This window comes from Phoenix dactylifera, chromosome 14 (assembly GCF_051530095.1).
Source record: "Phoenix dactylifera cultivar Ajwa chromosome 14, Ajwa_hap1_PhDact_Kaust_v1.1, whole genome shotgun sequence".
Classification (NCBI taxonomy): Eukaryota; Viridiplantae; Streptophyta; class Magnoliopsida; order Arecales; family Arecaceae; genus Phoenix; species Phoenix dactylifera.
This window is the reverse complement of record NC_143203.1, coordinates 17818853-17839863: the sequence shown is the minus strand read 5'-3', so window position 1 is coordinate 17839863 and position 21011 is coordinate 17818853. Positions and strand designations below refer to the sequence as shown.

Here is a 21011-nt window from a genome sequence, read left to right as displayed (position 1 = left end):
TATTTCAACTGGGATGGATCTTCTTCTTTCAGTTGAAGTCCCTGTAACACCTAAGCAGGTGTTTGATAATAATAATGATAATAATTGGTTAGAACCATTTACTTTGCTATACATAATTACATTGTCTTTAAATTTAGTGACTTGTCTGTGCAACTGTAACACTTGGAAGATGGATTACTATCTGATGATCAGATTTTGAAGGTTCAATTCAACAGATGGCTGAGATCATCTGTTTATCAATTTTATACAAAACCATCATCGTCTTGCTGTGATGAGCTATGGAAGGAAGGTTTGGCTTAAATTACAATAGGCCTCCGGGCAATGCAGTCAAATTATATCTAGAAGAAAGAAGAAAATACCCAGAACTTATACTTTTTTAATTTTATTGAGAAAAGAAAGAGAAAAGTGGCGAAGAGAAAAGAAAGAGAGGGAGAAAACACAAGTCACGATCCAATCATGACTCAGAAACAATTAAAAAACATAACATACTTGTTTCATTGCACGATACAAGTAACAACTGTTATGCCATATACTATTAACTATTTATGTTTATGCTAATAACTTATTTGCTAGGCAGCCATCAATAATTACTCTTTCTTTTCGTTTTTCTTTTCTCCCCTTAACATGTATGTTTCACTGATTCAGCTCTGTTCATTTTGATCTTTGATTTCCTATCTCCTCACTGATTTCCATATTTTTCTTGATTTTTGTTTTACCTTTGACAGCATGTTCGGATGATGGATTGAAGAAGTGTAAAAGTGCCAATGTTCAGGTAAGATGCCAATTTGCTGTTCTTTTAAATCTGATCAAATGCATTTGGTGCATGAATCAAAACTTTCAAATCAAATTGTAGGGCACTGAAGTATCAAAAGAAAGAATCAGAAAACAGTTACATAAAGTTGATCTTTCAGCTTCTTCCTATGACACTGCATGGGTAGCGATGGTCCCCTTGCCAGAATTTCGTCAGGTTCCATGCTTCCCAGAGTGTCTTAACTGGATAATAGAGAATCAACATCCTGATGGCTCCTGGGGAATTCATCGTCTCCACCCATCTCTTGTCAAGGATGCTCTCTCTTCCACATTAGCCTGTGTACTTGCACTAAAGCGATGGAATGTTGGTGAAGAACATGTTAGAAGGGGTATCTTCAAAGCACACCTGATCATATGCATTTTTCTACTGCATGCCCATTAAAATAGAACATTGTTCCTCGAATGCAGGGCTCCACTTTATTGGATCTTATTTTTCATCTGCTATGGATGGGAAGTTGCATACTCCTATTGGCTTTGATATCATATTTCCTGGAATGCTTGGATATGCCATTGAAATGGGTTTAGATCTTCCTATTGGCCAAAATGACATAGACGCTATGTTTTACTTGAGAGATTTAGAACTACAAAGGTATGGGATTCCCTTGGTCATCTATATCTTAGAATTCTCTTCATGTCTGAATTCCAATTTCTCCAAAGCAATCTTCTCATGACGGAACATGTGTACTATAGTAAACTATATTCTGACTTGATTATCTCATTGTTTGTCATGTTACTCTAAAATCTTGTATCTCTATGAAAGACTCTCTTGCTATACATATGCTATTTGTATGAGTCTGTAAGTATTTAAACAATATAACTAGACAACAGATATGTATATTCATATGTGTATATTTATTCTAATTTGTTACAACAGTTTGAGTAACTTTCCCATGACGATTGCAATTCATAATCATATTAAAAGATGTCTTACTATATAGCGTCGGACTTTAGTAAGCAATGGATAGGTTGGATATATCGAAATTGCATAACATAGAATTAGAGGTTAAGTGAGGACACTAGCAAATGTAAAGGTGAGAAGAAGAGGGATGAATATTGAGTCTCAATGAAAATTACTAAATATTAAGGGTCTTTGGGTGATAACCAATAAAATATTATGAAAAAAATCATTGAAGAAAAAACAACTTGGAACTATGTTTTTCCAATTAACCAAAATAATGCAAAATGCTAATTGGAGATTTTGGTTGAGGACAAGGTATGCTGAACCAGTCGGTATGGATCGGTTCAGCACGTACCGAATCGGTAGCGGCGCCGACCAGTCCGGTTCAGCTTTACAAAATGGTTTCGGCCCTATGGGGCTGGAACTATAGTGTTACCGGGCCGGAACCAGCTGGTACGAGAGGCATACCGGACAAAACCGGACGGTTCCGTCCGGTTTGGCTAGGAATCGGTGTGAACCGGTTGGCTCGCACTGATTCCAGTGGGCGTTAGGCTTTTGGCCCAAAGCCGCCCAAAGCCATAGCGCGCAGGTGCTGTGGCTTTTTGAAAAGGCCATAGCGCGCACTATGGCCATTTTGGCCACAATGATTTCGTTCGGCTATAAAAGCTGAACAACATCACATGGGAAGGCCGAAGAAGGCCTTCCCAAAATTCATTCAACAGAAGCGTACCAGAGGCAAAAGGCTGATTCAGGCCTTGGAGAATATTCATTCAGCAGAGGCCAGAGGAAAAAAGGCTGATTCAGGCCAAGGCTAATTAAGATGTGCTTTCTTTCCTCTATCTTCTTTTTTTATTTTTTTTAGGGGCTTCGAAAAAATAGCTCAAAAATTGCAAAATAAGAGGAGATCATGCCAAATTGCAAAATAGATAAATCATATGTATTTTCTAAGGTAAAAAAAAATATCGTCCTTGTAGGAATGGACCCATCAACAACAAAGAACCCTGCAGAGCGTGATATTGGTTGGAAGCATGGGCGAATGCTCGAGGGCCGGCACCAGTAGCAGTGCAATTGGTGCCATCAGAAGTTAAAGGAAGGAGGGGTGACCAGATTGAAGTAGCACTTAGTGATTTTGGTAAAGTAGCTACGTGCCCCGCATGCCCAAAAGAGATTCGACTGCTGATGAGGAAGAACTTCGTTGATTACAAAGAAGCCAAGGAGAGGGCTGCCAGAAGGCAGACAGAGGTAGAACGCCGAGCGGCAAAGCCACCTTCCTATCACTCTAGAAAGTCAGAGGAGGCCTCCCCTCCTGAAGATGAGGAGGCACAGATCTAGGCTACCATGTAGGTGGACCTGGATGATCAGTGGCAGGAGGAGGTGACCAGGCATAGGACTTGATTTGGGCTCTAGTTCTGCGAGAAGCAGGCTAGATCCAGAGTTGCAGAGGACGTCCTCAGTCAGGGAGGGTGTCAGTAGAGGCGGTGGCCGGATTGAATCTATTTTGGGGGCTTTTGGTAGCCGAAAGAAGTCATCAAGAGAAATTCCACCAGGAGCGGCAATCCATGATTTAGATCTGCATGCATTCTCTAGCAGAGAATCGAAGCAGCAGAGGATTGACTCAATGCTGAAGAAGATAAGAAGAAGGATATGTAACGAGCCATTGGATCCTGGTTCCACTTCAGTAACATTCCAGTGAATGTGGCAGACAATACGTACTACAGGTCCGCCATTTTTTTTACAGGTTGCCGGTCCTGGTGTAGATCCTCCAGGCTTGAAGAACATCTACGGTGAGCTTCTTGACAGCAATAAGGAGCTAGAAAAATGAGTTGCCTTCTACAAAAGCAAGTGGCCCACATATGGACCGACTGTGATGTGTGATGGTTGGACCTGTTCTACCAAGTGGAGCATCATCAACTTTTTGACATACTGTGATACGAAGATTTTCTTCCATAAGTCGGTTGATGCTTTGGATCAAGTGTACGACTCCACGTACATCCTCAAATTTATGGAAGAGGTGATTGATCAGGAAGGAGAGGAGAATGTTGTGCAGGTCATCATTGATAATGGATCACAATATAAGGCCGCCGGAGGGATCTTGATGGAGTGACGACCACATTTTCTGGACCCTATGTGCTGCATATTGTATCGACTTCATATTGATGGACATTGCGAAGATCCGTAGGGTGCAGTATACAATGGAGACAGTCGAGTCACATGGTTTACTACCAACTACGTTGCACTTGATAGCTTTCTTGAGAAGAAAGCAATCTTACGTTAGATGTTTGTCAATTCCGAGTGGCAGAAAAATAGATATTCCCAGCACGACACCGAAGAAAGCAGGATTGAAAACTTGAAGACGAGACAGACATTCTGGCAGCGGGCCACTGCGATAGTGAAGGATATCAAACCATTATATGAAGTGCTGCGGGTCATGGATAGCGAGAGGTACCTCCAGATGGGCTTTTTGTATCACATGATGGAGAGGGCAAAGGCTCAGATTATGGAGGCAGATTCAGCCCATGCCCAGGAGTACATCGACATCATTAAGCGGCAGTGGGACTATTAAATGGATAGGGACTTGCATCTAGTAGGTAAGCAAGAATATTGAAAAATAGACTGCTCCTGTACTTATATAATTTTGCTTAGACGGTCTCCTTTATGTGCAGTATACTATCTGAACTCCTAGTTTCAGTACAACGTACCTGAAATTGGGATGGATGACGAACTTCTGGCAACTCTGCGTAATATCATTTACAAGATGGAGTCTGATCCATAAATCGCGGCCCTATGTCTAGAAAATGTAACTTAACTTTAGTGGTATATGTAAGTATACTGGTATCTTCTAATATTAACATAGAGGAACGATGATCTTCACAGACCAAATTATTTAGAGAGGGCAGCCACAGTTTTGGACAGTGAGCAGCTGTCATGAGTAATATCTATTTTGTTCAATATTTCTGCAACTACATGGCGGATAGCTATCCGTATCCTCTTTTAGATGGTCTTCTCGAGTGGCTATTGGTACAATTGGTCCACCTTCACCCTCATCCACAACAAGCAGAGAAACTGTTTGATACAGAAGCGCCTCAACGACCTTGTGTATGTCTACTACAATCTGCAGTTGAGGCTAAAATACATTTAGGATGAATATTCCATGCCTTCCCATAACTGATCAGCCGCAGCCACAGGGGAGCCCGCCATCTACTTTTTTCTCGTTCGAGACATCCTCTCAGAGAGATGATCGAGAGAGGCTCACACGAGGATACTATGGTACTCAGTCGACTCGGTCAAGAGGGCGATATAGCCAGACAGAGAGGGGCATAAAGGGTAAGAAGGCAGCTATCCAGTAAATCAAAAAAGAAAAATAAAAGGCCCCAATGGAGTGTCGAAGAGGAGTCCAGGAGTAGCAGCAATAACGGTTATGGTGGATTTGCTAGCCATGGAGGGAGTGGAGGATAGAAGACCACTGTTTATGAGACACAGCTAAAGGCTAGTCTTTGATACACCAGTGAGTTCCGGTTTACGCATGCTACATAGAATAGGGACCATAGTAGACAACCTGCTAGAGCCCACGAGGATACGATTGCATATAGGAGACAAGCTTCTCGAGGTCATTTAGGACATGATGCATCTGCAGAAGATCTCGTATGTGGAGTAGGATCCATAGATGTATCAGGTTCCAAGTCGTATACTAGATCATATTATCCGTAGCTACACGATCCATACGGATCGAATATGGAATGGTGCGTTTGAGGCATCTTTCGTTGGCTACTATCCTACGCAACTCGGAGCATCTCATGGGTCGGATTTTGCTTCCGACATATTCAAATGGGTCTCTCCACAGCCGTATTATCAGCCGGAGGACACCTCTCGGAGCCAGAGCTTCAGCGAGAGATTTGAGATTGCTTATAATCCGGCGCAAGTTTCTAATGGGTTGAGCATACAAGACTACAACACCACTTGGTTAGAGGGGTGGGTTGATCTGCTTCATTATGCCGATGATTCGAATATTTACGAGAAGCATCGCTACTCGATCCAATTTTAGATATTTGAGAGTGCTTTAAAAGTATGTAATTGAAATTTGAAGATATTTTATGTTATTCATTTTATGATTTGTATCATTTTAAAGAAATAAGATGCATCATTTAGCCTAAGCCATGATCATAGAAACATCAGAAAACATCCAAAAAAAATATCCAAAAAAAATCAAGAAAAGGGTCTTTTTCTTAATGATTTTGATCGGACCTGGTGAAGGGGGTCCTGATGTATGGCTGTCGGATGGTGTGCTAGCCCCTAACCCGACCCAGGCACCGCTAGATTGCACCACTAATACTTCCTATAGTGTTATTTGCATCCTAGCATGACTCTTGATTGGTAGTGGATCAGTTGGATGACCTAGATTGGACTGATCGGGACATTAGGTGCTACTGCTTGGCCAGCCCTAAGAGTGTTGGAATTTAGAATTTCTATTCTTAAAATAATTATGGAGAAATTCTGAAGAAAATATAATTTTTAAAATACCAAGCTCTGAGAGGAATTTTTGGAATTAATTGGATTTGTTATTTAGTTTCGCTCGCAAGGTAATTGATGCTTCACTTATTCTAGATTTATTGGTGAATTATTAAATTATTATAGTAATAAATTTTGAATCATTCTATTAATGATAAATGAATGTGATCAATGATATATTTTATTGGATATGTTTTATTGTGGAATAGTATGATGATGCATGATCAGAAATATTGATCTTGTTCAATTGATTTCGATACTGCTTGATTTTTTGTATTTCTGTCGAATTAAGATATGAAACTGTATGATTATTTTGAACTCTTAGCCTGACCATGTTAAGAATTCCACCCGTGGGGGCTAATATATTAGCACTTGATTAGTCCTGAAGGGTTATGTCGTAACAAGACGTGCGACAATGTCGCAAGTAGGTATGCGGTCCTGAAGGACTTTGTCGCAACATGGTGCATGGCACGCCGCAAGATGGTGCACGGTATCACGATATTTTGAAAGAATTGAAATTTATGAATGAAACTTAAATTTTGAGAAAGATTTGATGTGCGTGTATGATATTTTGATGATGCTATCTATCTAGATCTGGGTTTGAATTAAGGAATTCAATATGCTTATTTTCTATTTAGTACCTGATTTATTTAGTTAAAGTATTCATGATTTATTAGGTTGTCTAGTTCATTATACGATTTCTTACTATTTTTATAGATCCGAAGAACTAGCTTGTCTTGGGTTTCGTTATGGGAGAGTGACTAGAGACAGCGTTTTGGTATCTTTAGTTTAGATTAGGATTTTATTAAAGTTGACGCAAGACTTTAGAATATTGTTGGTTTGTGAGATATTTAATCTTGTTTTAATTATTTAAATTAAAGTTTGAACGTTAGTTATTTAAATTTATTTCGCTGCTTGTTTATGATATCATGATGAGCTGTCTTGCGTACTTATGGGGAGAGTTCCTGATAAGCATATGGCAGTTGCGTGACTCCAGCTTAATTGTTTGCACATTCCATCAGCAGAAGGGGAAAAAGATATTGATTTATAAAAGAATAAAAGAGGATAAGAAAAAGTGCAAACCTATGCATTCCTGTCTCTAGTTTGCCATAATGGTTTATTGAAATCTAAGAAAAAACAACAAGATAGGTGATTGTTGGCCTATCCATTCCTATCTCTAGTTTGCCATAATGGTTTATTGAAATCTAAGAAAAACAAGATAGGTAATCGTTGGCCATTCCATCAGCAGAAAGGGAAAAGAAGGATGTTGATCTATAAGAGAATGAAAGAGAAGAAGGGAAGAAGAGCATGTTAAAATCAGGAAAAGAACAAAAATATTGTTGATCATTCCATCAGCACAAAGGGACAAGAAAGATATTGATCTATAACAGAATAAGAGAGAAGAAGTGCAGACCTATGCACTCTTGTCTGCAGTTCGCCAAAATGGTATATTAAAATCTGAGAAAAAGAACATAGGTAATTGTTGATCATTCCATCAGTATAAGGGGGAAAGAAGAATGTTGATCTATAATACAATAAAAGAGGAGTTTGTATTGTTTGGTGGTCTTTTTCTAATTAGAGAGAATGGAAGGTTGTGAATACTCAAAAGAAACTTGGTTGGATGCTTATAATTCTAAATGGATTAGAAGAAGAAACAGGGTTAGATTGTTCATGATGATTAAGTGTGAAAATATGCATGTGAATCACAACAGAATGCCCATGCTTTTGTACATCAATGTGGGCTAGTATGAGTGGTGACCTATGCACTCTTGCCTGTAGTTTGCCACGATGGTATATTAAAATCTGAGAAAGCGAAGAAGAAACAAAGGTTTGATTGTTAGGATGATTAAGCATGAATACATATGAATCATAATGGAATTCCCTTGTACAAATTATTATGCATCAATATAAGCTAGCATGAGTGGTTCAAACCTATGCGTGTTTTTTTTTTTAGTTTGCCACGATGGACCTCATGGTTTACCGAACCATGCTGAACTGGCCGGTTTGGTGCGTACTGAACGAACTGGTCGATTACCAGCATGGTTTGTGGCTTTGGTTCGAAATAGAGGGAGAGGGAGAAGGAGAAAGAGCAAAAGAGGGGGAGGAAGGGTGAGGGAGAGGGAGGAAGGGAGGGAGGAAGCGAGCAGGAGAGGTTGAGAGAGTTCTCTAGGTTCGGAAGCCTTTTTTTATTTTTGCCATTTTTTGAGTGAAGTTGGCAAAACATTTGCCAATTATTTTGCCGACTTCACTCGGAAATTGGCAAAAATAAACCGGTACGTATCGGAATAACATGGCATGGACTTCATTCGGGAATCGACAAATCATTTGCCAACTTCAATTCAAAATTGAAAAAAAAAGGGTACATTTCTGAATGGCATGGTACGAACCCATGCCACATTGTACCGACTGCCGATCAATATGGATCCCAATACAGGTTCAATGAACCTTGACAATGGTATATTGAAATCCAAGAAAGAGAACATAGATAATTGTTGATCATTCCATCAACAGAAGAGGAAAAAGCGATGTTGATCCGTAACAAAATGAACGAGAAGGAGAAGAAACAAAGATTAGGTTATTCATGATGATTAAGCATGAAAAATCTACATGTGAATCATAACGGTATATGCCCTTGTATGGACTATTATATGTCAGTATAAGCTAGCATGGGTGGCGCAGACCTTGCACTCTTGTTTGTATTTTGCCACGTTGGTTTTTTGAAATCTGAGAAAGAGAACGTAGATAATTGTTGATCATTCCATTAGGAGGAAAAAATGGGATGTTGATTTATAACAGATTGATGATCTGTTTCTCATGAGAGAGAGTCAAATTGTATGATTACTCATATCCAAAGAAATTTGGTTGGATGCTTATGATTCTCAATGGTTAAGAGGTTGGATGGATGGCTATACGTATCACATAAGAGAAAGGAGATGTTAGATGTCTTGAATGAAACATGTGGTTAAGGAGGCCAATTATGCTTTCATATAAGGGAGGTATATTGCATGACCATGATTATAAGAGAGAGAGAGAGAGATAATAATCATGGCTAGTTGTGATCATGAAAGAGTGAGCTTCGTTGCACGCATGTGATCTCATACGGGAGAGAATGGGATGGTTGGTTGCAATTGATGAGAGGTGCTATGGTAGGAAGAGCTAGAAGAGTCACAAGGACATGGTTACACAGCAATCACTTGAATCAAGGGATCATATGAGGGTGGGATAAAGTTTTGAGTTGTTACATCAAGCATTATAGCTGTAATTGTTCAGTTCATACAGTTGTATGGCATTTGTTGTGTCCCGCATTTATATGATATGCAGACCACATGCAAGGTAGTAGATGGAAACTTGCTTTAATCTTCAATGTTTAAAACAGATAACAGTTATATGGTAAATTTCGTATTGGCATTGTGGTAAAACACTGTAGGATGATAAATCATTTATTTTGAATTTCTTATTTTTATTATGAGAAGAATGTTCACTTGTACAATCTTTTGGGCAGAATTATTGCTTTGCAGGAAAGGGATGATAGTAATTTAGAACAATTCTATGCTTAGTCTTTCTTTCTTTTTCTTCTTTTAATAAGATGCTTAGTCTCCAGACCATAACTTGAAAATGTGAGAAGTGACAAACTACTTAGTATCTCATGCTCCTTTCTGGATTTTATTCCCAATGAAGAATCATAAGAAAAATCTGGATAACCTTTGTATAATACATAATTACATACCTTTTTGTCTAATTTGTTGCATCCAATGATCTTTAGCAGAACAGTCTAATAGAGTGTCGCCACATCCTATTTCTTATAGTATGAAATTCTCCGAATTTAAGCACTATTTATTACATAATTCTTTCATTTTATCATGTATAATAGGTGATTATCACATCTTTATCTCCGTGTGGTGGCTAAAATGTAGTAGTTTGTGTATTTTTGTTCAGAGTGACTGGAAACAGTTTTGAGGGAAGGAAAGCCTATCTGGCATATGTTGCAGAAGGATTGGGCAAGTCACAGGATTGGCACGAGGTTATGAAATATCAGAGGGAAAATGGATCTCTGTTCAATTCACCTTCCACAACGGCTGCTGCACTGAGCCATATATATGATGCTGAAGCCCTTGAGTACTTGCGTTCACTTCTACAGAAGTTTGGAAGTTCAGGTAAATGCCGCTGCTTTATTTTATTGAAAACATTACATTGCCTATATGTCATACTTTTGCATGCTTGTAACTTTGTGCTTTTGATTCTGTACAGTTCCTACTTCATATCCAATAGATATCTACACACTTCTTTGTGTGGTTGACAAAATTGAGAGGCTTGGAATTGCTCGACATTTTAGTTATGAGATAAAGAATGTTTTGGACAAAATATATAGGTAGAGCTTAAAACATGCTAAAAAGTTAAAATTTGTATTATTGTAACATTCTCATTACAAATCTGACTTAAGCTATCATTCAGATGCTGGTTGAAGAATGATGAAGAGATCAATACAGACATGGGTACATGTGCCATGGCATTTCGTCTATTACGTATGAATGGATTTGATATATCACCAGGTATTTTCTGCCTTAAGCTAGAGGGTTTTAAATCATGGTTACTGTGGTGTATAGTGTATACTGTATATATCTATCTTGAGTGTCGATTTAATGTGTTGACATGTGATGCAGCTGCCTTAACTCAATTTGGTGACTCAAGCTTTTTCTTCAATTCAATCCAAGGACATCTGAAAGATATGAAAACAGTTCTAGAGTTATACAAGGCATCACAAATCAAAATCTTACCAATGGAGCAGATTCTCGATAAACTAGGTTCTTGGTCAAGTAATCTTCTGAGAGAGGAATTATCCACCAATTCAGAGCATGGACTCCAAGTTCTTTCTCAGGAGGCAAGTTTTTGATTTGAGCCTGTAAAAGCTCAATGTACTTGCATGTTCAGGACAGAAAATTTGTAAACATCTGGAAATAGCAACGGAAGTTTCATAACTCAAATTCTTATCATCTCAGGTGGATTATGCTTTTAAATTTCCCTTTTATGCCAACTTGGAACGCCTAGAGCACAAGAATTATATTGAGAACTTTAAAGTTGAAAACTTTCAGGTTCTCAAAACATCATATACGTACGTATTAACTTGTCAGGAAAGAAAATCTTGTCTTGCATTTGCACTTACAATTCATGCATTGAACCATTTATCAGGTCTTCTGGCGTTGATGACAAGGATCTGTTAGAACTGGCACTGGAAGATTTCAATTTATGTCAGTCTATATACCGCAAAGAACTCCAATATATTGAGAGGTAGATATTCTTTCCTCACTTTTAAGTGCAACACAAGCCTATTCCTTTTCTTAGTTCAATGTATGTTGATAATTTTAATTGCACAGTTGGGTCAAAGAAAACAGATTGGATCAGCTAGAATTTGCTCGGCAGAAACAGACATTTTGCTATTTCTCAGCTGCGGCTACATTATTCTCCCCTGAAAGTTTTGATGCTCGTATGTCTTGGGCCAAAAATGGCGTGCTAACCACCGTTGTTGATGACTTTTTTGACCATGGAGGATCTAGAGAGGAATTAGTAAATCTTATATCATTGATTGAGAAGTATGACTTAGTTCTTTTTTCATTGGTGTTACCATAGTGCTGGCTAACTTATTAGGTTTATAGATCATCATGCTCTTTTCCTCAAATCTCTAACAGGTGGGATGAAAATCATGAAAAACAATTTTGCTCGGAACAAGTCAAAATTATCTATTCTGCTATCTGCAGTACAATTAATGATCTCGGAGCCAAGGCATCTGCATTGCAAAAGCGTAGCGTCACCGACCATTTAGTTGAGATAGTGAGATCTTATGTCGCAATTCTAATTTCAGCTAAGTATTTTTGAGGGGGTTGTAACATTTGGTCTTATAATTGACAGTGGCTTACTTTGGTGAAAGCAATGATGAAAGAGGCAGAGTGGGTGAAGACCAAGACAGTGCCCACAATGGATGAATATATGGCAAATGGTTATGTATCATTTGCTTTAGGACCCATTATACTCCCAGCACTCTATTTTGTTGGACCGGAGATTTCAGTTGATGCCATTGGTGATCCAGAGTATCATAATCTATACAAACTAGTGAGCTTGTGTGGGCGTCTACTTAATGACATGCAAAGTTTTGAGGTAATATTTTTATTTTTCTCTTCCTTGTTCATTATATACTTCGTTGAATGAAATATTGTGATCTGATTACCAAGGAGCTATTGCTTCATGGACATCATACAGAACCTTCAAAGATGAAATCTAGGGAGTTAAACTGATTAAGCGTAGTGTAGTATGTCTTCTTAACTTACATGCATGAGCATGTTTATGTACATAATGTACCTGAGATAGTCAAGCTTCCAAGCCTGTTCCCTTGTACTTTTTATTGGATTCAACCTTTCTATTTATCTATTATCTCCCATCCATGTTTAAGTTCTTTGACAGATTTCATTTTCAAATTTTATATCACCACCTTCATTTGAAAGTTTCCTCCATTTAAACTTGTTTGGTTTTCCTTTCTCCATCCCCCTGCATGCATGCATGTCTCTCTGTGTGTATACATGTGAGTGCATGCATACAAATAATAACCACTAAGACGTATGCTATCAAACAACATGCATTATGCTGTTTATCATTATGTTTTGTGCACGCAGAAACACAGGTTTATCCGTTTATGGTTTACCAATAGACATCTCTGATTTGCTGTTTCATGGAGTTATGCCTGTTAATCATAAATATATATGCAAACTTGTTTCCACCTATTAAAAACATCTTTTTTGGTTCCTTCTGTGCTGATATTCCAAACTATTGACCATGCCAGCTTACTGCTATCTTACAATGTTTTTCCTAAGTCATTATCTAGAAACAACACTACATTTCATTTCATCCACTTTAATTCTGTTGGATGCTTCTCCATCTATTCCTCTCTTTTAATATTCAATATCTGGTTAGGTATCGATCACTTTGGGCATATCTTGCCATCAGTTTCTATGTTATCAAGTTTCTAGGGGCATTTTTCCACTCTACTGCCATTAAGATCTTATTCTGTATGCCAATTTCTTTTTTTTTTTTACTCATGTTTTATCAATCTATTGATTGACAAATGAATAATGCGGACTCTTTCATATATTTTTTGGTTTATCTAAGGCAAGTATGGAAAGATAAGAATTTATTACTGTCAGGTGCAAACCCACTACAAATGGAAGCTCATTCCACCATTCTTAGCAAAACTACTTGCCTTGCCTTTTCACCATTCCATAGTTTTCACCCTGACATGCACTTTTCTTCAGAGACAGAGAAGCAAGGTTTGTGTATTGCACACACATAAGATGGCTCTATGCAATATGTACAAGGTGCTATATGTGCCAACACTTGGTAAACCTTGATGTGAGAAATTTCAACTTTATGAATCAATATTTTAAGTCTCACTATTGGACCCCATACTACTATGTTACTGCTATGCTATGGTAGCTCCCGTACTGACACATGGTACCCTGTTGGAGTTGGCATACCACCTGTACCATATGTCAAATTGGGCAGGCTGAGCCTTCATACCTATTGATACCATACCAAGTCAGTACCATATGCCCTGTACCATCCGGTATATGTCAGTACATAGAATGCTGCTGTGGATAGATGCTCAAAGATGTGAAATAAAAAGAAATATTTCCTGTTGAAGATTATATTAGATAGTTTTCTGTTTATGAATAAACAAGTATTGATCATTTAAAATATATGTTCTTTTTCTAATAAACATAATAACTTCAGATTTTGGATGTGCATTTTGTTTTACTCCCCACTGTAAAAGTACACATTCTACACCACATTAACAGTTCTAAGCTCCAAATATCAACAATAATATCATTTATGGAAGCAAATTTTATAAAACTACATTTTTAAATAGTTTGGATATGTCAAGTATCACAACATTTTATGTTAATACTGATGATTCTTGGTTCACCCATACTCCTGAGATTCATTGACGCTTGTGAGGCCTCAATTTTTTTTAAATCTATAATGGCATTTAATTTTTAATTTGCATATTGCTTTGATATAGAACTTTCTTCATTAGGCTATATGACTTAATATTCAGTCACCAAATTTCTTGAGTATATCTTGCTTGTTTCTAATAAGAAGATCTTTTAACCTAAGACATGTTTGCTGATTGTTTAAAGTATCACTTTCACCTACTGATGCCTCTATGACACGGGTGCTTAAGGAGAGTCCTTTTCAAATGAGGGAGCCAAAAAGAAATTTTGTCTATGGCGATTTTGACATGGGTGCTTAAGGAGAGTCCTTTTTAATCAGGGGAGCTAAAAAGAATTTTTTTCTATTACAATTTATTTTTGGTTTATACCTAAGCAAAGGCAAATTTTGGAATGCCTATTTATGATGTTTTTTTTTTGCCCAACTTTAGGATGCTTTTTCTCACATTTTTTGTTATGGTCTTTTTTTTGTTATGGTGTTTTTTCTTTCTCCTCATGTTTAGGATTATTGATTGTAATTGTTTGAAAAGCATTCCAAACGTGCCTATATAAAGGCATGTCCTATATTATGTTTTTAGAGAGAATTTAATTCGAGTTTGAGTGAATTAAGAAATTAAGTCTTTGGCTTGTTTTTCTTCTTTTGGGTGTTCTGTATCTTTAGGTTTTTTTTTGGGCAGTGAGCGCGGTTTTGCTCTGTATCTTAAGGAGATTGTTTATGAGTAGTGATCTCTATAACTCTGTATCCCTAGGGTGGATTTCTTTGGGTGGTGAGTTTTTTTTTCCATCAAACTCTGTATCCCTTGGGTAGATTTTTTTGGATGGTGAGTTTTTATCTATCCATTGTTCTTGTTCTTGGAGATTTTGGATTTATCACTATTCTCAAATTTCTAGTTGGTGTTGGAGTGTTCGTTGTCTTTTCCCTCTATTTTTTCATCAGATTTGGTATTAGAGTGTCCCAAGTTGTCATGGTACTCGAGGTCGTGGTCGAAGAGGGCAGGAAGTTGAAGGGCCAAACCGCGAGCGGGATCTTCGTGATGCTGCGAATGAAGAATTGTAGAGAGAAGTGCGTTGGCTTTAACAAAATTTGGCGCGTCTTCACACTTTGATACATAATATCCCAAATCATGAATTAGAGGAAGAAGATTCACATGATGAGGGAGAAGAGACCAATCCTTTTCATCATGATCATAGCCTGACATCTAATCATTTTCGAAGGAGTCGCGAGTTTCAATAAGAGTTCGACATCAAAGTTGATATTCCTAATTTTGAAGGAAGGGCACATCTTGATGAGTTTATTGATTGGTTGCATATGGTGGGGCGTGTCTTTGAATAAAAAGATGTACCAGAAGATCGCAAGATAAAAATTGTAGCTATCAAGTTGAAGAAACACACCTCTGTCTGGTGGGAGCATCTTAAGAAGCAGAGGGCACGTGAAGGGAAAAAACAAATTGTGACATGAAAAAAGATGAGAAAGGTGCTAAGACAGAAATTTCTTTCAAATAATTACAGAAAAAATATTTTTCTTAGATTTCATAATTTTAAGCAAAAAGATTTATCTGTGGAAGATTATTGATAATCAACTTTAAAGACCACATAATAGCACGTATCTGGTAGGATAGTGATTACGGGTATCGATTCACAGGGATTGGGGTACAGTTGTTTTCTTAAAAATATTTGAAAAAGAGAATTTGTGAAGACTATTAAACTAAATAATTTAATAAGAAATACAATTAAAATGATATCAGTTTGGGGGAACCTAGGGCAAGGAATTCACCACTAACTCAGGAATAAGGGTTATTTGTAATTTATTTTATTCTTGAATTATTATGCAGATCGGCTATAAGCCTAATAAGCATTTGAATAAAATTTCACAAAAATAATTTAGGCATAATTCATCTTTAGTTAGCATGAAATGTCTACCCTAATCTAAGGTGGTAGGACATCGCATCTTTCTTAAGCATGAACTATCTTATTTTTACTTCAATGATCATGAAAAACTTTTGTATAGACTTTATACTTGAAATCACAGAATTTAAGCATGAGGTAAAAGGATATTTATTAAGAACAAGAATGTTTATACAATTTCAAGAATATGAAATTAAATAAACAAAACCCGTCTTCCTTTGCTAGGGCTGCATCTAGCCCTAGAGAAGGGTTCAGCCTTCCATGGAGTGGTGGACGACGGCAGTGAAGGAGGAAGACGGCATGGCTGGTGTCTTTAGTCGGAGAAGGAAGCGTGATGATGCGATGGTAGAAGAAGCTCTGTTTCCCCCTCCCCTCCTTCGTTCCATTTCATTTTTTTTTTCTTTCCATGGGAAGTCTTCCCATAATACCCAAAAGTATTCTCTCCCTATTGTCTTCTATGGGATTCAGCCTCCGAAAGATGCTTTCATGGGGTTCGTCTCCTCCCCTTTTATAGCTTCACCAGCCTCTGTTATTGTGCGAAGGATAAGCTTCTTGAGTGAAGAGATAAGGGTAGAGGAACGACTGACGCGTGCATGGAAGATTTGGACGACGAGATTGGAGCCGATCCGGAAGTTGGAAGAAGATAAGCTGGATGCCGATTGATCCTTGGATGCAGGGAATAGCAAGGAGATTGGGAGGAGCTGGATTCGGTGAATCATGCTGAGAGATGATGCAGAAGAAGCCTTGAATCGCGGACGACTGCTGGCTGTGATCCACGGACGTGAAGAATCCGGAAGAAGCTGATCCGTGATGAAGAGATGGTTGCCGAGTTTGCCGGTTCGTGAAGCTCGGGAGGATGAAGCTAGATCGCGGATAAAGCTGGGAATCCTTTGGCTGAAAACAGGGATGATGTTCACGGCTGGGAGGAACTTGTGGATGAGAGCTGGACGCAGGGGGATGAAATGGCTGGATGCAAGCTAGGAACCGATTCGTGAATCTGGGAAGATAAACTCGATCACAGAGCTGTGGAGGACGTGATTTGATCCTAACGGGGAGTTCGGAATCCATGGATGCTAGAGATCAAGCTCCCTTGCTCTGTTCTGTTTTCGTGAAATCTGGGAAGAGGGATTGGAAGCTATGACATGGGAGATTGGCTCTGTTTTGAAGCTAAAATAGGGGAGGAAAGGATTGTGTGAGGCTGAGAGAATCTCGGCTGGGAAGAGGTGATCTGAAAGAATGTTGGATTCGGTTGACTTGGTTCTATTCGTGGGAGACCTGAGAGGATAGGCGTGGGAAGTTTGCTGGGATTAGTCCAGAAGATGGCTGGGATGTGGAGACTGTTGTGAAGATACGATAGGAAGAGGATAAGCTCTGTTCTCAGGGGATCCGGAAGTTGATTTGAGTCCGCAAGGGAAATTTGGGAAGGTTCACTGGCTTGATTCGAAGAAGAGGAAAGAGGCTGTCGCGAACAATCCGGAGAAGATGGGATCTTGGCTCTATCTTGGGAGGATAAGCTCGGGATTTGGAGGAGACCATGGATGTTGAGATGAATCCGTAGATGATTCGGCTGATGGTTGGTCCGTGGGATAAGGCTGCTTTGGATATAGGATGGACTCGGAATAGGGGAGGTGAGCACGTGAACTTGGGATGAGCTTGATTCGGAAGATGAAGATAAGATGAGCTGGAGGATACGTGAACGGGAAGATAAGGATGAACCGAGATAGAAGGAGGGCTAGGGAGTTGGAATGCGGAAGAGATGAAGCTGGATGCTTGGGACTTGGCTGGCAGCTGATCTGGAAGGGGCCTTGAATCGCGGACGGCTGCTAGCTTCTAAAGAAGATGGGTTGCTCTGTTTTGAGGCTGGGAAGCTTGGGAGGATGAAGTCGCATCGTGGGATGAATGCGGTTGCTAGGTTCATGCGGACGGAAGGGAAGATGGCTTGGTTCGGAAGAGGAATGACGTGGAAGGTATGAGAACAACATGGGATGTGGACACTAGAGACTTTGTTCCGAAGCAAGGGGTAAGGCTGGATTCATGAGGGGATAAGAGCATGCTTCATGGGATGAGAAACTGATTCGTGAGGCGCGGGAGATCCCGGCTTTGTTCTTTGAACGGGCTCTAGAGAGGGACTCGGATTGGTTGCAACGTGTGCTCTAGCGTGATCAGGCTTCATGGTTATGAACCAGATGATGGGTTTGACCCAACCTGCATACGTAGAATTCGACCCAAAATCAAACAAACCTGAATTACTTTTGACAAATTACTAGAATGCAACGTTGAAGGGAAATATATCTTTTTATAATGAAATATGTGCATAATAATAATGATAAGTGCTATGATAAATTGGTTAATTTATGTATTTTTAGCACTTATCAATTATACTGCTGAGTTTGAGTATCTAATGTTGTGGTGTGATGTTGTGGAGCCTGATGAGCAAACCATAGCCTGTTATCTTGGCGGGTTACGTTGTGAAATTTGTGACGTGGTACAATTGCAACCTTATTGGATTTTTAACGAGCTATGCAAGCTTGTAGTAAAGATGGAGAAGCAATTGAAGGAGCCACGTGGGAGAGATTTTTCGCCCTACAAGTCGAGACACTCCTTTTAACTGAAGGAATGCTGGACTTTCCAAGATTAATTCCACCAAGGTGTCCTTGTCAAAAATTCCTTCAAAGGCAGAAAGTCTAACAGCTGGTTCTAGTCGTTCCTTACCTCCTATCGGTCGTCGATGCTTCAAATGCCAAGGTATAGGCCATATTGCATCTGATTGTCGTAACTGTAAAATTACTTCTCTTGTGGAGGAAGACGAAGGCGAAGACGAAGTCGAAGCCGAAGATTTGGATGAACCAACATATGATGAGGTAGAAGAAGAGGAAGTGGTTTATGCCGATTAAGGAGAATCTCTGGTGGTTTGTAGGAGCATGAGCGCAGCACATGTAGAGGATGACGAGTGGCTTCGCAACATCTTTCATACACGATGTACTTCCCTTGGCAAAGTCGGTGATGTGATCATTGATGGGGGGAGCTATGAGAATGTTGTGGCAGCATCAATGGTGGAGAAATTGAAGCTTAAAACAGAAGATCATCCTCAACCATACAAGCTTTCTTTGCTTCACAAGAGTAATGAGGTAAAGGCTCATAAGCGGTGCCTTGTTGAATTTTCTATTGGCAAGAAATATTCCAATGAGTTGCTTTGTGATGTTATACCTATGGATGCATGTCACTTATTACTTGGTCATCCATGGCAATATGATAGAAAAGTGATACATGATGGGTTCAAAAATACGTATTCCTTTATAAAGGATGGGGTGAAGATTGTGTTAAGATAGAGAGCAGTCCCAAGCCTTCTAAAGGAGAGAGAAATAATCTTTTGTCCAAGATTGAAATTGAAAAGGCCATAGTGGAATCTTGTAGAACCTATGCCCTTATTGTTCTAGAGGAGAATGAGGAGAAGCGTAAGTTGCCCCTTATCATGAAAACTTTGTTCCATAAATTTTCTGATATTGTTTTCGATGAAATTTCATTTGGACTACCACCTATGAGAGATATACAACATTGCATTGTCTTCATACCCGGTGCTAGTCTCCCAAACAAGGCAGTATATAGGATGAATTCTAAGGAGCAAAAAGAGTTACAAAGGCAAGAAGATGAGTTAATTGTTAAGGGGTTAGTGAGGGAAAGCATGAGTCCATGTGCGGTTCCAGCTTTTCTTGTCACGACTCGGACCTTGATCCGTGACACGGCCATGCTATTGCAGACTACCGTCCACAATAGCACGAAACCTCATAATCACATAATAGGGCAGTCAAACTGGTTAACTTTCATATATAACATTTCTAGTATAACTTACTAGATGGTACAAAGTACAGAGTTTCTAAAACAGTTTATGTACACAAATGTATGTTTTACCCAAAAAGAAACCTTGATGCAAAAAGTGTCTCTCGCCTCTATCACTGGCGGTGATCTGAAAGAAAAATGTAAATAAATTGGTATGAGCTATACGGCTCAGTAAGTAATCATGTATAATCTTACCGGATCAATCTAATGCTAAACATGTTTATGCAGGGTTTGAGAAGCTAACATATATATCAAATACAAGTTTTCATATATATAATATATACTCAAACCGAGCTATAAATCAATGCATGTACAATCATGCAGTTTCATAAATATGATTATTCATCATAAAATTGTGCCATTATTCCATGATTTGAAATCTACACTCTCAGATTTATAGCTACGGCCGTACTTAACTCCCACGGCAAGGATCGTTAGCCAGTTATTCAACCCCACTGGCGGGGTCCATATGCTCAGTTATTTTTACTCACTGGCGGGGGCCATCCATAGCATTTGAGAGTTCATAAATTATAACTTTCATAGATCATACTTTATAAGTAGATTGAAAACTGATTAATAGCACCTCAAACCATTACTTTCATGATCCTGCTATAAATATCATTTTAATGCATTTGTAACACCATATCATGAATCATGCTATCTTTGGTAAATCATGCATATTTGCTTGATCCTTATTTGAAAGTATAAATAATACTTTATAAACAAAGTTTTATAAATCTATACTCTCAGATTTATAGTTATGGCCGTATTTAACTCCCACAGCAAAGATCGTTAGCCAGTTATTCTCCCCTACTGGCGGGGTCTATATGCTCAATTATTCTTACCCACTGGTGGGGCCAATCCATAGCATATGAGAGCCCGTACGTAGTACTTCTCGCAAATAGTACTCATAGGTAGAGTGAAAACTCATTAACAGTATTTCAAACAACTAATCTTATGCATAATTCAAACGCATAAATAATACTTTATAAATTATGTAAGCAAGCGTATACATGATCCATAAAATAATAAGATTAAGGCATGTTATTTACTTTTTTCAC

The 21011-nt window shown here is 38.7% G+C and overlaps 1 protein-coding gene across 2 annotated transcripts in view; it reads left to right on the top strand.

Annotated features, from left to right (window-relative positions):
• The window catches only part of GA2 (Terpenoid cyclases/Protein prenyltransferases superfamily protein), a 49304-nt gene that overhangs the window by 22816 nt on the left and 5477 nt on the right, over positions 1-21011 (top strand). The window contains exons 3-14 of one of the 2 annotated variants that reach the window (XM_008810908.6): positions 726-772; positions 854-1139; positions 1219-1399; positions 10151-10368; positions 10463-10583; positions 10667-10764; positions 10876-11093; positions 11212-11324; positions 11402-11500; positions 11587-11802; positions 11899-12040; positions 12119-12364. In XM_008810908.6, the coding sequence (XP_008809130.3) occupies positions 726-772; positions 854-1139; positions 1219-1399; positions 10151-10368; positions 10463-10583; positions 10667-10764; positions 10876-11093; positions 11212-11324; positions 11402-11500; positions 11587-11802; positions 11899-12040; positions 12119-12364 (1985 nt within the window). The remainder of the gene's footprint in view (positions 1-725; positions 773-853; positions 1140-1218; positions 1400-10150; positions 10369-10462; positions 10584-10666; positions 10765-10875; positions 11094-11211; positions 11325-11401; positions 11501-11586; positions 11803-11898; positions 12041-12118; positions 12365-21011) is intronic. The other variant, XM_026809956.4, reaches the window with a different exon arrangement.